Source organism: Camellia sinensis, chromosome 14, assembly GCF_055761805.1.
Source record: "Camellia sinensis isolate YWXY chromosome 14, ASM5576180v1, whole genome shotgun sequence".
NCBI classification, from domain to species: domain Eukaryota; kingdom Viridiplantae; phylum Streptophyta; class Magnoliopsida; order Ericales; family Theaceae; genus Camellia; species Camellia sinensis.
This window is the reverse complement of record NC_138974.1, coordinates 36,587,952-36,605,456: the sequence shown is the minus strand read 5'-3', so window position 1 is coordinate 36,605,456 and position 17,505 is coordinate 36,587,952. Positions and strand designations below refer to the sequence as shown.

Here is a 17,505-nt window from a genome sequence, read left to right as displayed (position 1 = left end):
ATTAGAGGTGGGTGTAGGTCAGTTGCGGCTACGGAACTTTCAATCCGTCATCTGTTCGCTAGATTGACGGATTGGAGAAAATCAATCCGCATCCATCCGCCAATCCGGCGGATGTCGATTGAGCGGATTGGCGGTCTGGTGGATAGATGCGAATCGGTTTAGTGGTTTAAAATTTTATAAATTTTCAACGTAATTCAACTTGTGCACATCCTCAAAAAAAAAAGAAAAAAGAAAAAAGTATTACAGTCAATGACTAAAACAAATATTACAATCACTGCATGCCTCATCGAAAATAAGAAAGTTTGAAACTTTAGAATATCACAATCACAACCTGCTTCATCCACATAAAATATTACAATCTGTGGTTCTTAAAATATAAAAACAATTCAAACCACCAAAACCATACACAGAGCAGTACTGGAGATTGTATGTCTCTGTATTGTTACATCTATATTTGTTTTTGAAAACGAAAACCAACCAGCATATATCATATTTTCTATTTATTTTTTTTAGAGATAAATTTAAAAACTAAAAAATATAGATAAATAATACGTTTATTTTTTTCAATTCAAAAAAGATATTCAAATTGAAAACTTTTTTTCAACAAAATATTTAAACTTTTTTTTAATTGAAAACACAAACAGAATATTTAAACAAACTGAAAACACAGTCTTATAAATTACTAGGGGTGCTCGCGGTTTGGCGGGTCGGTTGCGGCCAAAATAATCTCAAATTCACCATCCGTCCGCCAGATTAGCGGATTGAAAAAAATCAATCTGTAACCGTCCGCTCGTCATCACGCATCCGTCCAAAATGCGACGGATCGATTCGGTTCGGTCGGTTTTAGCAGATCGATATATCCGCTGCTCACCCCTAAATGTTATTATTTGCAATTTTCCCTATTTCAGCGTTGATTATTATAATCTATACATACTTCATTATTTTTGACTGTTGAATTAATTACGTACGTATTTATTTTCTCATGGGGCGTGCTTGACTTTTTATTTTTATTTTTTTCTTTTATTTTTTCATATATTTTTTTTCTCATCTGCTTTGTTGAAGTTTCCTATCAACCCACTTCTATATAAGAGGCTCATTTAGAACCCAGTTTCTGTAAATCTCCTCTTCACTTTCTTTCTCTTTCTGCAACAAAAGAAAAAAAAGAACAAGGTTGTTCTTGTTCCATTTCATTTGGAAATATATATATAGAGAGAGAGAGAGATGGCTGAGGCATTGACACAAGAACAGATCGCAGAGTTCCAGGAAGCCTTCTGTTTGATTGATAAGGACTCCGATGGTTCGTCCTTCCATGCCTTCTTATACGTACCCTTTTGCATATGCATGAAATAGCGCCGTGATTGGGTGCTTTAGGTATTAGTAGAAAACGGATGCACATACTATGTATTCAGAAAAATATTTTGAAAATTATTTCGAAAATAAAATATATACACTACATCAGGTATTGCACCATTCATTTCAATCTTGGGATATTTTTTGGGAATATTTATTTTTTATTCTTTGCAAACCGAGATCAGTCATGGTGTGCGCACTTTTGGATTGTTCTTGGCTAGTTAGTTTTATTCCTAATATATAGATTTTTTTTTTTTTTCCATTATTTGAATCTTTCCATCTTTGAAGATGTGTTAATTAAATTTTTATGATATAGTGCCTTTTTTATTTATATTATAATAAAATTTAATGAATTATAATATTAATAAAATAAATAAATACAATCTATAATTAATATAAAGGAACTTCAAAGTAGGGGATAGAAATCCCAAAAACAAACAGACAAAGACTGTACTAGATGTGCATTTAGTGCAATTTTTTATTTTTATTTTTATTTTTCTCACGAGAATGTATGGAATTTGCTTAAACTAATCTCGGATACATATAGTTCTTTTATCTCACATGGAATTATCAAATTCAAACTCTGGGTACTCTCTAGGAGACTAGGAAATATAACTTTTAACAATATTTTGACGTTCGAACACACAATTTTAAAAGTTGCCCAGATGTTTGAAAATTTAACAAATGGTGTATTATATTACACAGGCTTCATTACAATGGAAGAACTGGCCATGGTGATCCAATCTCTGAATGAACATCCAACAAAGGAAGAGGTTCAAGACATGATAAACGAAGTTGATACTGATGGAAATGGGACCATTGATTTTGATGAATTCTTGAATGTCATGGGAAGAAAATTGAAGGTATATTCCTCGACACATATATTATTTTTAATAGGGAAAATAAACATTATTATTTTAATTATCTTTTCTAAATCATATATTATTCTCAAATTTTAATTTTTATCTTTGGGTCATTAAACTTCTAGTCGACACATATTTAAAAAAAAAGCAGGTTAATATTTTTACATGATTAAAAAATAAATATAGAAGTAAAAAAAAATATAATTTCCTTACAATAAATTAAAATTAATTGACAGGGAATGAAGGATCACGAAATCTTAGAATAAATTTGTCATTTTCATTAATGATTATATTTTATTTTATTTTTTTCTATAAAAGTTAAACTTGTGGGAAAAAAAATAAAGACAATAAATTACATTTATATTTTTTAAAAAAATATGAAAAATAAATAATAATTTCATATATATTTAATAGGGTAAATTAAATTTAGTGCATTTAAGGTTAAGATTAGTGTTGATAACCTCCAAGGAGGTAAGATTTTTTTTTTGTACTTCTATATTAATTTTTTTAATCATGTAAGAAATATTAATTTAAGTTTTTTTTAAATATGAATCAACTAGAAGTTTAATAAAGCAAAGATAAAAATTAAAATTTGAAATTAATATTGAGAAAATATAAAATAATATATATTTTTTAAATAAATAATGCAAATTGCTGAGAAAAAAATTAATGCATTTTTTTCAACTTTAAGAAAAATTAAATAATAATTGCATTATTTAAAATGATAATTTTTACGTTATTTATGTACTATGAAATAAATTTTATATTAAATTATTAAAATGTTATCTAACATTAATTTTAGAGAGAAATTTTTTTGGAATTGATTAGTTTTAAAGTTTCGTTCACAGGGGTTTTTGTTAATACACTCTCGTTTTGGTGTAAACAATGTGCCTGTTTGGCAGAGCTTAATTACACCTTATTTCAGCTTTCAGCTTAATTTAAGTTATTTTGATGTGTTTAGTTTAGCTTATAACTTATAGCTTACAGCTTTTTGGAAGTCAGAAATCAGCTTATTCTTTGAGTGGGGCAGGAGATGCTTTAAGAATAAGCTGAAAAACAGCTTAAGCTGAAAGTTATAAGGTATAAGCTGTTGAGGCATAAGCTATAAGCACTTTCCCACATCTCTACCAAACAGGGCCAATAAATAAAGTACCCTAAAGGCGCAACAATATATCCCATAAACAACTATTAAGGGAAAATAACAATTTAGTGTGAATTGAAAAAAAAATTAAATTAAATCAGTGATAAAATTTATTTTTAAGTATTTTATTAATGAAAATTAAGTTTTTTTTATTAAATATTTTAATAATGTCTTAAAATTTTAGAAATAATTTTTTTTTTTACATATGAATAAATAACTAGAACAAATTGCAGGGGAAAAAAAAATCCATTTGTTTTAACTTAAAAAAAAGAAGAAGAAAGAAACAAGAAATTTCAATAATAAACACATTAATTAAATTGATAAATTTTTCATTGTTTATATAGTGTGAAATAAGTGTTATATGTATTATATAATTAGGGTCTTATATTAAATTATTAATGTATCATATTAATATATATATATATATATATATGAGTCTTTAATAATATATATGCAAAATCTCAGGAGAGGTGATGTCACGACCCCATTTCGTCCCTAATAGAATGGTGCTGTGATGGCCAGTAATCTGAGATTACCAAAGGCCAACTTTCAAAATCCACACACAATCAAAGTATTACATATGGGGCTAACATGTACGGAAGCAATATATACAAATCTAATTAGTCTATAAGAGCTGTGCATAAGTCAAATGAAATGGGATACATCTTTACATAGCTTTACAACTTGAATATAAGCAAAATAAAATACATATTACATCTTGATAAAAGGCTTCTCGAGCCGACATATTCAAAATACATGAAATATAAAATCAAGAAGCATAATCTTCAAGATGCCAACATAACATGGATCAAACATTATCTTGCAAATAACACATCTCGGCGTCACCGCCTTCATGCTTGTTACCTACATATATATGGGGAGAGGGCGCGCTTGGATATTTAGTGAATGGTATAAGTAATAAAGGGGTTAAATGAATGATTCCCGAGGTCCTTGTCAAAACACTACATATATCATAACTTGTACAAAACAAAGCATGGGATGAATCAAGTTCATCAATCAAATCTTTCAAAGCTTCTTGGATGTTAAAACATCAACATGTACTTGGGATGATGACATTCCGAACAAAACAAATCCACCCGTTCATAGACCGTCGGTGGGGGCTATCCGTTCATAGATCGTCGATAGCAGATTAGACAAATCCACCCATTCATAGACCGTCGGTGGGGGCTATCCGTTCATAGACCGTTGATAGCAAAGACCTCCCGAACATAATGCTACATGGGCTTAGAGTCTTCTAGCATGGAAGGACTTTCTAAGAATGTCATCCAAAACAAAGCTAATTACTTGATACATGAACTTATACTTGATACACAAAATAGGGGTAATCATTCATGCTTAACAAATACTTTCAAAACAAAGCAACGCAAAGCCTTTATCAAAACGTATAACATAGCTTTATTAAAAATACCACTCACATAGTTCTTGGGACGTCGGGATCAAGGCAAAGGTCCAAGTCCTACAAACACATGGCAAAGTCTATTGAATGTACTCTTAAAAACAAGCTTTACATGAATGCAAATGATCTAGGGAAAACATGCTGGAAGTTAAAACACTGTTTTTCATCTAGGGAAAGCATGCTGGATTCTTCTAGGGAAAACATGCTGGATTCTTCTAGGAAAAACATGCTGGGTACCAACTAGGTCCTGGAATGGATGCACAGAGATGATCTAGGCTAAAATGACCTAGCTGGGTGAACTCAGGAGGTCTTGGCCGAGGTCCCACACCTCTTGGCCGAGGTGTGGTTACCTAGGCTTCGGTGTGCAGCTGTCTGCCGAGGTGTTACAAGGTGCCGGCAAGGGTGTACCATGATCGGCCTAGATGATGAACATCTCGGCCTAGAAGATGCAGTGGTTATCCTAGGCGTGCATGCAAGATAGACTAAGGTACAAGTGGTCATGCAAGGTAGGCCAAGGTGAGATACGATGCTTGGCCTATGTGTGGGATCTAGGCAAGAGTGGTCTCGGTGATCACACCTAGGGAAATGAGGTCTGGAAATTTGGGTTTCCTCCTTGAAGGACATGAAGAACATGAATGTTAAAATCATAACTTGTTATTACAAAATCTGAGATTTCATGCTATGAGTTCGAAAACATGGACCTTGGTACCCATACTTGAAGATCATATGAAAACAAACACGAAAACATACATCTTGATACAAACTTTCGGATCAAAACATGGCTTTTCCTCAAGAACACATGAATATCACTTTCTCTTTCTAAAACCGAACTTCAAAGCAATGCATGGTTCATGAAACATGCCAGATCATGCAATGCGATTAGATCAACATAAAGAATAACAAGAGTAGATCACGAATCTAACCTTAAAACACGGATCTAACGGTTTGACCTCTAGGGATCAAGCTTGGAAATCTACTCCTCTCTCAAGAACTCCTCTTCCTCTTCCTAGAGCTTCTCTCTCCACCTAGAACAAAGATATAGAAATGATAGGTTTTCTCTCTCTATTGGCTGATTTAACTCTCTGCTGGGACATGTGGCACTACCGGATTGGTTCTCCTCAAAAGGTGATAGAAAGACAAGACATGTGTAAGACAAAGTGTATCCAACAAGCTAGGTGACATGGGCACTCTGGCAGGTAATGATCTCGGCTAAGGACATAGGCTTCGGCAAGTAAGGTCTCAATGATCTCGGCTAGGAAGGATAACACTTGGCCTAGCTGTGCCACACCTCGGCCTAGATGTGCCACACCTCGGTCCAGGTCATTCTAGTCCCGGAACAAGATCACTAAGTGCAAGGATCAAGGATCTAGGACGCCTAGATGATAACATTTTGGCCTAGATGATGCACATCTCGGCCTAAGTGATGCACACCTCGGCCTAGATAATGACATCTCGGCCAATATGCCTAGGTGATAGTGGAGGTCAACCAAAGTGGTTCCAAGATGGTCCTAGGGGTAAGAGGTTTAAAGGTGTGACCTAGGCTTGGCATGACCTAGACTTGGCATGACCTAGGCTTGACATGACTTAGGCTTGGCATGACCTAAGCTTGAGACAGTAAGGAAGGAACAAAGCATGCATACAACACTTAGGCAAAACATGATAGCATCAAGACAAGACAAGAACCTTTACCTAGGCAAAACAAATCTAAGTCTACAAATGCAAGCTTAACAAGACAAAATCATGAAAATGCACATGAACATGACTAAGACATGAATGTGGGTTATTACAGGTGAGCAAAAATTTTCATTTAAATAGTTTATTGGTTGATTTGATAGTTTTCATATTTCCGCTTAATTCAAAGGGATAATATGGTCATTTTGAATAGTTAATTAATGCCGTTTGTACTAAATTAACAGAATTGGAGAATCTTAATATTGTTAACAAAAGTAGAAGATGTTTCTATAATTATTGAAATCAGAGAAAAAGTTTATGTATTTGTTAGAAACGTCAAGGAAATAAGTATAATTTACCCAATTAATTTGCTATAAAATATTTACAAGGGAATGTAAATTAACAGGAGAACGTAGCGGAGGAGCTAAAAGAAGCTTTCAAAGTATTTGATAGGGATCAAGATGGATTCATATCAGCCACGGAGGTAAAACCTGATCAATACATTATTATTTTCATGTTTTTTTTATGATTAAATCTATAAACCTATAATATTGTCTCCGATATGTGCCAATAATTAAATGTGTGTATTTTGAAGTCCATGTTTTCTTGATAAAATTTATGGGTTTATGGCAACATTGGCTTTTTATACTTAAGATCGAAAGATGACTCTGATTTGTAATTTTATCAACATGTTTTATAATGAAAAAATGATATATAAGTCTATTTTTTATGTCTATTTTTTAGACTCAATAATATATAAGTAATATGAGTGGTTAATAATTAGAGAATATATAAAAAAAAAAAATATTGCCTTAGAAAAAAATGATATACAAGTATACTTTTCATGCTTATTTTTTAGATTCAATAATATGTAAGTAATATGATTAGTTAATGATGATTAAAAAATATATAAGACAAAATGCCATTTAGATATCTTAATTAATTTTCATAGCATTACACTTTAAAAATGAGTTTAATTTTTGAACTTGTATAATAATCCTCTTTATAAGGTGACATTCTTTTTATTGTGGTCCGGGACGAACGGAGATCCCTAGGGTGCCCCTTATTTTTTGAAAATTAGACTTTTATCTCTAATTATAAAAGTTTTCCATTTAACTCTATTTTAATTTTAAATTATGTTTCAAAATATTTCTTCTCTTCCTTTTTAATAAATTTATTATAATTCACCATTATAAACGTTTAATTTTATCAAAATATTCTCTTATAATTATTTCTATCTCTTTTATTTCTCTTTTGTTTTTCTCCACATCTATCTTCTTCTTCTTCTTCTTCTTTTTTTTGTATATTATTACATTTTAAATTGTGATTACCATCCTATTTAGTAACTAAAATAGCAAATAAAAAAAACATTGGCTAATTAAAACATATTTAAGACACATAAATTTGACATCATATTGATCTTTGGTCATTCTACCACCAAATGAAAATTGGATTTGGTTAAGTTTTGTAATCAATATCATTAAGGATTAATCAAAATCCTGGCTCCGCCATTGATTGTGGTTTATACAATTTGACATACACCATGCTTTTTTAGTCTTTCATGAGCTTGCATTCAATATTATGTGGTGATTTATAATTATTTTACGACTAAATTTTTTTTTTATTTTTTTAAAAAATTTGTGCAGTTGAGACATGTAATGATAAATTTGGGAGAGAGAATAACAGATGAAGAAGCTGAGCAGATGGTTAGGGAAGCTGATTTGGATGGAGATGGTTTAGTCAGCTATGAAGAATTCGTGAGAATGATGATGGGAGCATGAACAAATAATACAGATTATTATCTCTCTCACATAAATCATATTTTTTGGTTCAAACAAGTGATGTTACTATCTTTTTGTAGCAAACAAATGAAAATGTCAATAATAATCATTGAGAATGTAAATCTTTGCTCCACTTTTTTTCTTGAGATGAATCCGGGATTGTATTAGTAACAAAACCATTTGTTTGAAATCTGTCCTTCCGCCTAGTTTTTGTATCATTTTGGAATTTCTCTTCACTTTGATTTTTTTTTTCCTCAAGGTTTTGCAATAATTTTTACTAGACGGGCAGTCTGGTCAAAAAATTACTCACAAAGTGTGTAATTGTTATTTTTTTTCATTTATTTTTTTTATAATGTGTCATAAAGTTTGTATAAACAACTTTGTTAAGCATTAAAAAAAAAAAAAAAAGTAAATGATTACATAAAATTATTCAAAATATGAAATGTAAAACTATGTTCTCCATTAATCAGTTAATCAATCTTGCTCACTTCATTGGTTTTGCAAAAAAGTAGGAATTTTAAACGATGATAAAATTCCTATAAAGTTCAAGTAACAATTCAATTTAATTAATTAGAATTTTTTTTTTTGGGACAAAACTAGGGAAAAAGGGAACACCTATCTTTTTTTTTATATTTATTTTATGTATGGGTATCAATTAGGCCGAAGTCCCCATCCCCACAATTCTAGATAGTAATTAAATCAAATATAAACTAGACATGTTATAAAAAAAAATTTCATTATTCTAATAATTAATTTCAAGAATATTTTTTTTTATAAAAAAAATCTATAACAAAAATGAAAAGAGACTAATGCATATGTATCATATTTCATTCATACCAAAATATTAATCTCTTATTCTATTTTTTATTATCTCAAAATATTTATTAGTCTCTTATTTTACTTTTTATTATCCCAAAATATTAGTCAATTTTCAAAAATTAAGAAATAAAATAATACGAATTTACTATGTTGCCATTTTTTTAAATTCATTAATAACATAAAAATTATAATTATAACAATTAATATTTAAAAAATAGTAATATTATCAAAAGTTAATTTTTAAAATGTAATAATCATACTATTAAAAAAAAATTTGGATTCCTAAAGGAGTATCATTTTACGATTTCGCAATCGAGTTATCTGCTTCGCAACGCACCCCCATTGACGTCGATAAACTTTCTCCACCATCACCATCACCATCACCATCACCATCACCGCCTTCGACCGCCCGGTCCATCTTCTCCGGCGATCTGTCCCGGCCGGTTCATCCGATCCGTGCAAGCGTGAATTGCTCTCAAGGATTCGAATTTTAGGGTTTGATTTGATTGAATTACACGAAATTAGCACTTGAGTTGAGTTTAAAGATCGATTCGAATTGACAAATTATAGAGGGAATCATACGAGTAAGTTATATTTGTTTGAATTTTGTGCTAAAACATTTTAAATTAGTTTTTGAAGCCATGCGTTTGTGTTACATTTGCATTTGAAGTTAGAAGAATAATTGGTTGAAATTTACTTCTTAAATTCAGACTTTGACATCATAGTATTATTAAATTGATAAGAGGAAGTGCAAAGACTAGGAAAGATTCTGTATATTGTTGTCTCAAACAATGAATTAACTAATATAGGATGACATTTTCTATGCAATTTGGGATTTCATTGTGTTGCTCAATTTGTTGCGTATACTTTGTGCAATAGGAATTTGATGGCACCTGATTCCATCTTCACATAGCCTTTAAAAATGAAACGTAGCGTATGAACTCAATAGATTTTGGAGAAATGTGTTTCCATGACAACATGCTTGTGGATAGTTAGGGTTATCTAGATTTAGATAATTCGGATTATCTGATAGAGTCATGTCAGTCCATCAAGCATTTGAAATGTCTGGACAAAAGGGTAAAAAATTTATGGTGCTGATGGAGTTTTCGCTTGATACTTCTTGCTAGTGCTTAGTTACCAATCTCACTGTTTACTTGACTACGATGGCTTGGCTGTTTGACATTCACCCCAATCTGGTATAACTAAGGATATAGAGAAGCAGATGCTGAAAATTAGTTGATTCTTAAATCCTGTTTTTGTTGTTAGGTGAGGCCAAACACACATGTCCTTGCTGAGTTGATGATTTGTCAGATTGGGATTAGGCTGTGGTTAGCATGCATGGAGATATAATCAATGCACCGGTTTATGTTTAGGATATTAGAAACTTTTGGTTGCTTATTGGCGTGTATAAATTACAATGCATAACATGATTGCCTGTAGACAAATCTTAGTATATTGTCAATAGAGATCACTCTGTTGTTAGTCTTAAAAAATTTCCTAAGCTAGTATGTTTTAGAAACTAGTTCGCAATCTAGGTTCAATTTTTTCACATCATGCCACTTAGGCAAAAAAAGTGGGCCAACAAAAAATTCTCAAGTGAAGCCTTTACTTTGACAGCGGGCTTTTAAAAGCCTTCAATTTAAGTGGAGGCTTCATGAAAAATATATGAAATTGCTGTTTTGATTGATGATTTTGTGCTATTAAAAAGAGCCACTACTTTGATCAGAGTATTTTCAAATATATAAAAAAGCCTTTATCAAGTATTTACAATTCGTTTTCTTTTCCTCAAGTATTTACGTTTTTTTTTTTGTTTGTTTTTTTTTTTTTGAGCCTTCATATTGAATAGAGGATTTTAAAGCCTTAAACTGCAATGGAGGCTTTAACTTGAGAATTCTTTTCCAGCTATTCTGTCTCCTAGATGATGCATAAAATGGCAAAACCAACCCTAGATTGAGAAATAGTTTATATCTACGCTAATTTGGGTATTTTTTTCCAAAGATAACAATATTTTGGTCAAAAACCTTGTGAACCAAATCTAAAACCTTGTGAACCATTTCTTGCTTTTCTTGGGAGAGGGCCTCAGAGAGGAGTGCTGACATAAATACTCCATATGTGGCTGAATTGGCCTTTGTTTTACCCATCCTAATTCCTTTATATTTAATTTGAGTTCCACTCTAGGCCTGATGTAGCTCTTTAGCTAGGCCTATAACCAAGCCCAAAAGTTGCTTATTAGGATTGGGTCAATACTCATATGCAGTTCCATGCTATCATCTACCGTCTGTTTATATATATTTGAGTTCGTTGTTCTCCGGGAAAAAAATTCAATACTCAAGTACTTGTGTGCTGGCAATCTGAGCCAAAAACAGTAAACTTGAGTTTGGCATGGGCCAAAAGATCAATAGTTTTTTTCATTTATTTTTGTTTTTCTTTTTAATAAAAAAAAATGTTAATCGCTATACCTAGTTTGAGCGCACACTTGACCTCTTGATGTGTTTCAATGTGGACACTAATCAATCTTAAAATGGCTGCTTATGCATAAAGCCAACAGAGCCCATGTTTTAGGCTCCCAAATTGGAAGGTTCCCAAACTTTTAAAGTCTACATGCTATTGTTAAGCCCTATATAGTTTATAGTTTCAAAGCCCTATATAGTTTATAGTTTCAACATCTTTTTATTTTTTGGAAAAGAAGGTCCAGTCTACATGTTAAAAAGAGAAGGCCCAAAATCAACTATACTGCTGTGTACTGTGATTTCAGTATTTCTATATGACTTTGATAGTAAGGGTATCACATTTTGTGTGTTATTCTTGGTCCATGTGATGCCATTCCTTTGCACACAAAACAAAAAACGAAAAAATGGTGAAAAACACATAGAACACCACTTTGTTGCCAGCAATGCTATTATTAAAGTTGGATTCTACATAATAGAACTTGGCATATATGGATGAAGCCCATTTTGGTTTATCTACAGACTTGCAGATCTGGAATTAATACATCTTGTTCCTACATACCACTGCAGAGCTAGAGTTGATGCATGGAGTCTAGATACAGATTAGAGCAGCTCTTCCAAAGTTGTGTCATCGACATTCTCGGCCCTCGGGTGAAGTGGGCAAGCATATTAGAAATTTGTATATCCCAGTGTTCTGGCCTATTGTCAAGTGGTAAGTTGAAGGTAAGTTGAAGAATCATGGTATGGACCAGGTGATTCAATTTTTTCAATTCCATATAAAGCAATATTTACTTAAGACCATGTTTGATTTGTGAATTAGAGAGCAGAACAGGACTATTTTATCCTGGGATAAAATTATCTCTCATTTGGTTTGACCTTTTGTGACTCGGGATTATCATGGGGACATTTTATCTCACATATGTTAGGATATCTTATCTTATAGGAAAGGTGGGACAAATAATCCCAGGATACTGTTTCCTAATGTTATTCTCAAATCAAATATGAATGCCTAGTGTCAACAGGGAACAAATTTTCCAGCTAACTTTATCTACATTAGCAGGACTTATATTAGCATATTGGGCTAATTACAACTTACCCCATGTCGTTTAGTGCGAAACCACAATACCCCTAGTGGTCTAAAAATATGCATTGCCTCCCTGTGGTCTGGAGTGGAAAGCAAAAGTAATGAAATATATCAAACTTAACAGCATGTATATAACACACTAAATATATGCTAAATATACACGCACTACCGCGTGTGAATCTAGAAAGATACACAAAGACTTTTGTTAAAATTGTGTGATTTATTTTATTTTATTTGAAATTTAGTGCAATTTACCTTTATTTTTTCTATTCTATTTGGTGCAACAAATGAGACCCATAAATTTTTAATGTTTTCTATAGTCACTGGGGTCACTTGGTAAAAGTCTAAAAAAATGGCTAGAAGTCTAATATGTTATACAAAAAGTTTAACACGCCCTGGCTAAAGTGAACATAAGGAGGGAAGGAGAAAGGAGGATTAGAAAATGAAGAGGAGAGAAGAAAAATGGTGAAAATGGTGCAATGTGGAGAAGGAGAAAAAGTAGAGGACAGAAGAAAAGAAGGAAAATCAAACGAAAGAAAAGAAAAAAATGAACCATCGGGGGTGGTGGTTTCGTGGAGAAGGCAGTCCTTTCTATAGGGGTGTGTCAAGTTCGACTTCTGACGCAAAATGCTGGGTTTGTTTAGTTGACTCTTTTCGGAGATTTCACGCTATTGGCTTCTTCTGTGGCATGTGACTGAGCTCCCTTAAGTGTCTTCGTGATAGGTTCCTTCCTTTGGGTTAAGTTAAATCTGGCTATCAACTGACTATCCTAGGGACGGCCCATGGATGCTGTGATGTCCCCACGAAGCATCTTCTTTTTTTTTCTGTCGAAAAAAAAAGAAAGAAATGAAGGAAATGGAGAAGAGGGAACGTGGTACAAGTATAGTCTAGAACAACAAAAAAAAATTAGAGATAGAAAGTAAGGATAATAGTGACCTCTAGCAATAAAAAAACATTGAAAAACACCTTATTCTCCCCAGTCCCCCACCAATGTGACCCCCATCAGCCTTCCATCATCGTGACCTAACTCTCCTTTCCCTACCCTCGCAATGCCCTCCTCCACCATTCCCCACTCTCATAGCACCCTCTTTGCCCCACTTTTGTAACCAGCTTCAAAACCCTAGCCACCACCGCACAACCTTAAAACCCTAGATCTAGGGAGGTTGGGGAGGGGTGGCGGAGGAAGAAGGGGTTGACGGAGAGGGGAGCTGGCAATGAAAATGGCGATGGTGGATGATGGCTAATAGGTTAGGGTTACTGTTAGGGTTAGAAGTTGAAGATGAGAATATTATGAGAATAAGTTAGTTTGAATTGAAAAAATAAATATTAAAAATTAGAGTAAATTACATTAACAGTCTTTATAGTTTGAGATTCGTGTCACTTTGGTAGCTGACTTTCAATTGTGATACATTTGACTATAAATTTTGAATCTTGTTCCAAATAAAGACAATTAAAGATGTTATTGCTCAATTTCAAAGGCAAAGTTATCAATTTGATAAAATATAAACTAATTTGACAAAAATAAATGTTAAAAAAATATTTTTGAATTTTTAAAAATTATTTTTACCCACCAAAGATAAGATTATGTAAAATTAATAAATTTTTTACATATTTATTTATTTATTTATTTTTATCAAATTAATTTTTATTATGTATTTAGATGATGATCATGCAATGGGTGATTGTTAGGTTTTGAATGTGTAATCGATATATTTAATATATGAAATTTTTGTAGTTTTAGATTTTTTGATTTAATGGATTGGTTTAATAATAATATTAAAGTTATCACTCTATTTAACTTTTGAAAAATAGAAACTAATTTAATAAAAATAAAAACAATCACCTATTATATGATCATCATTCAAAAACATAATAAAAATTAATTTGGTAAAAAAAAATGTGTAAAGGATTTATCAATTTTATATAATTTTATCTTTGGTAGGTAGAAATAATTTTTAAAAATTTAAAAATATTTTTTTAACATTTATTTTTGTCAAATTAGTTTATATTTTATTAAATTGACGACTTTATCCTTAAAATTGAATAATGATATTTTTAATTATTTTTATTTAGAATCAGATTCAAAATTTAGGATCAAATGTATTATAATTAAAAAATTAAGAATCAAAATGACACTAACTCCAAACAGTACGACCGTTAGTGTAATTTCCCTACAAATTATATACCTAGTGTGAATTGAATACTACTGTGAACAGTTGAAAGAAATAGAATCCGTTGAAGATATGCAGAGCTCAGTTGATATTTCAATTCCAAGTTTCTAGCCTTCTAGACTGTAAAAATTTTCCAGCCCGCCCACCTCAAAAGAAAAAAACCTGAAAGTGAGTGGAGGACAAAATAAATAGAGACAACTCTTTAGCCTCCGTTTGGAAAGTGAGTTGGTTTTTTGACTTTTTGATTTTTTTGACTATTTTAGTCTGGGCTTAAAAACTTGATTTGGGAAAGGCTTTTTGGCCTTTTGACTGTTTTGAGTTTTTTTGTGAGAGAAGAATGTAATGATTATGGGTTGGATGTGATGTTTTGTTTGTTATGACTAAAATAGCCTATTTTATTTTTTGTGATTAAAATAGCTAAAAAAACTTGCAAATTCACTTGCCAAACACAGGCTTAGTGAAAAAAAGACTTTTAACAAGAAAAGGAAAGAAAATTAAGAAAAAATAAATAAAATTAAATGTAGTCATAATTGGCACATTGATGGATGCCGTGGTTTAGAGATTGGCGTGGTCAATACCTAATATTGTAAGAAGTCAGTTAAAATTTAATTTTTTTTAAAAAAAAATATATAAAAAATAAAAAAGTGATATGATTTAAAAAATATCAAAAGTTAAAAAATTGATTTTTAGGACTCTTTTGGATAGTGAAATTAAGGTCACATTATTTTTTTATTTTTTATTTTTAAAAATTAAAAAAATTACCCTTTAATCAACTTTTAAAAATAAAAAGTCTTAATCGTGTTGTCAAAACAAGCCGTAATAATCCAATTAAAAGAAAGAAAGAAACCTGGGAGTGATTCACACACATCATGATTCATGAGATTGATTCATCAGTCATTCATTCAGTTTGTTTTTGTTTTCGTGTTTGTGGTTATATTATTTTGTTTTGTTTTTAGACGTAAATGTCAGCAAATTGCGTGGGGTACGGGGATTGGGAACTTTCCGCCAATGAAGACTCTTTCTCTAATAGATGTTTCCGCCATTGATGATGGCTTTTGGTTGTTGCAGGAAACTTCCCAGGTAATTTCTTCTTCTGCTAGTCGTCCTTTCTTTCCAACAAACCAACGTCAAGGTTTTAATAATTTTCTACTATCCCAACTAGTAATGAAAGCACAGAGTTTAACTATGTCGGATGAGTCTGACATGCCAACTAATCTATAGCTTGGAGTCTCCAGCACGAAAATACGGACTTGGGGGTCTGTGCTGCCGTGCCCCTTTGTAGAAGTTTGTTTTGAATATTTCTTTTTTTTTTTTTTTTTTTTTGAAAATTTGAACCATTCATGTTATAAGGTTTATCAAAAATATTATTCATGTAAAAAATTAAATTAATCGAATATTTATAATCCTATGATTAGGTCTTAATTGTTTTTTAAAATTTATAAGAGTTATTTTAACCGTTAATTTTTATAAAAACAAATGTGTTTTGGTTATGGGGCTGTAGATATTCAATCAACTTGATTTTTTACAGTGATGATTTACTTGACGAACTTTACAATATAAACAATTCAAATTATCGAAAGAGGCTCGAGATGACACTCTACAAAGGAGGACAACAGCCATCTGTGCCCAAAGGCACAACAGTATCCTCAAATCTCGAAAATACAGGTGTAAGTTACACATTTTACCATATGAAAAGTGTTTGAGACGCCTCCAAAAAAGGACTCTCACAACCCCCCGCCATCGATATGTTTGAATTTTTTTTTCATCTCTGATAGTAACGTGAATAGTAACGTGAATGGTTCAAATTATTTTGGAAACTGTGAGAGTTGTGTTTGATAAGAATCTCTATCATTACTATTTACCGTACCTCTCGTGTAGATGGAGCACCTGCCAGTGCCAATCCATCCCAAAAAAGATGAAACAGTTGATTTTCCGTGAAATGCGTGCATTCTTGGATTACAGCAATACATAGGATTTTTGTATAGAAATTATCAAAGTTTTTAAAAATTGTTACAACATTAGTAAAAAATAGATAAAAAATAACTATAATTATTAATGTTTATCACTTTTTTGGAGTAATTATTTTTTTTAACAATAACTGTTCTGGTATTTGCCCCATTTTATATAAAGTGATGTGATTTTTTATGATCCTTTGTTCTCGTGCATTGTTTAATATTAGGAACAAATATGTCATAGACCCCAAATGAATATGAATCATATATGTGTTTTTGGGTAATTTTTTAATATTTTTTTTTGAAATTTGTAATATATATATATATATATATATTTAAGGGTAATTGCTCAATAACGAGACAAAAAAAATAATACAAACATGGTTTGTTAGTGTAACTCATTTTGTGATGGGTGCAACTCAAATTCTATGGCATGCATTCATGTTTGTATTATTTATTTATTTATTTTTCTGTTTCACTGTGCAATTATTTTTTCTATTTTGTCTTTTTTAAAATCAAGTCAACTGAAAATATCATTCATGTCACGTCGTAAAACAGATAAGAACTTTTATATATGGTAATAACATTGTGGATTTGATTATCATAAATATCATAATTTAATCTTATAAAGTCATAACTAAGAGAGAAGAAGAAAAAAAGAAAAAGAAAAAAAAAGTGATTACCAAACACTAAATAAGTTATAATCAAAGAATTTTTTGAATTATAATTAAAATAAGATCATAATTAGAATTGTATATGATATGGTACACACCCAAAAGCATAATAACAAAATTTCTCCTTATATATTA

At 31.4% G+C, this 17,505-nt stretch overlaps 1 protein-coding gene and 1 long non-coding RNA gene across 2 annotated transcripts; both read left to right on the top strand.

The window, feature by feature from the left end:
• The first annotated feature begins 1,109 nt into the window (after positions 1 to 1,109).
• Positions 1,110 to 8,441, top strand: LOC114320133 (uncharacterized). The gene is made up of 4 exons (XM_028267247.2): positions 1,110 to 1,297; positions 2,056 to 2,213; positions 6,849 to 6,926; positions 8,089 to 8,441. The coding sequence occupies exons 1-4, from the start codon at positions 1,222 to 1,224 to the stop codon at positions 8,221 to 8,223; spliced, it is 447 nt and encodes a 148-aa protein (XP_028123048.1). The 5' UTR covers positions 1,110 to 1,221; the 3' UTR covers positions 8,224 to 8,441.
• Positions 8,442 to 9,289: 848 nt separating this feature from the next.
• LOC114320134 (uncharacterized) lies at positions 9,290 to 16,709 on the top strand. Its single transcript, XR_003649703.2, has 4 exons — positions 9,290 to 9,626; positions 12,060 to 12,201; positions 15,701 to 15,824; positions 16,273 to 16,709. It is a non-coding gene; the product is annotated as an uncharacterized LOC114320134 (long non-coding RNA).
• The last annotated feature ends 796 nt before the right edge of the window (positions 16,710 to 17,505 follow it).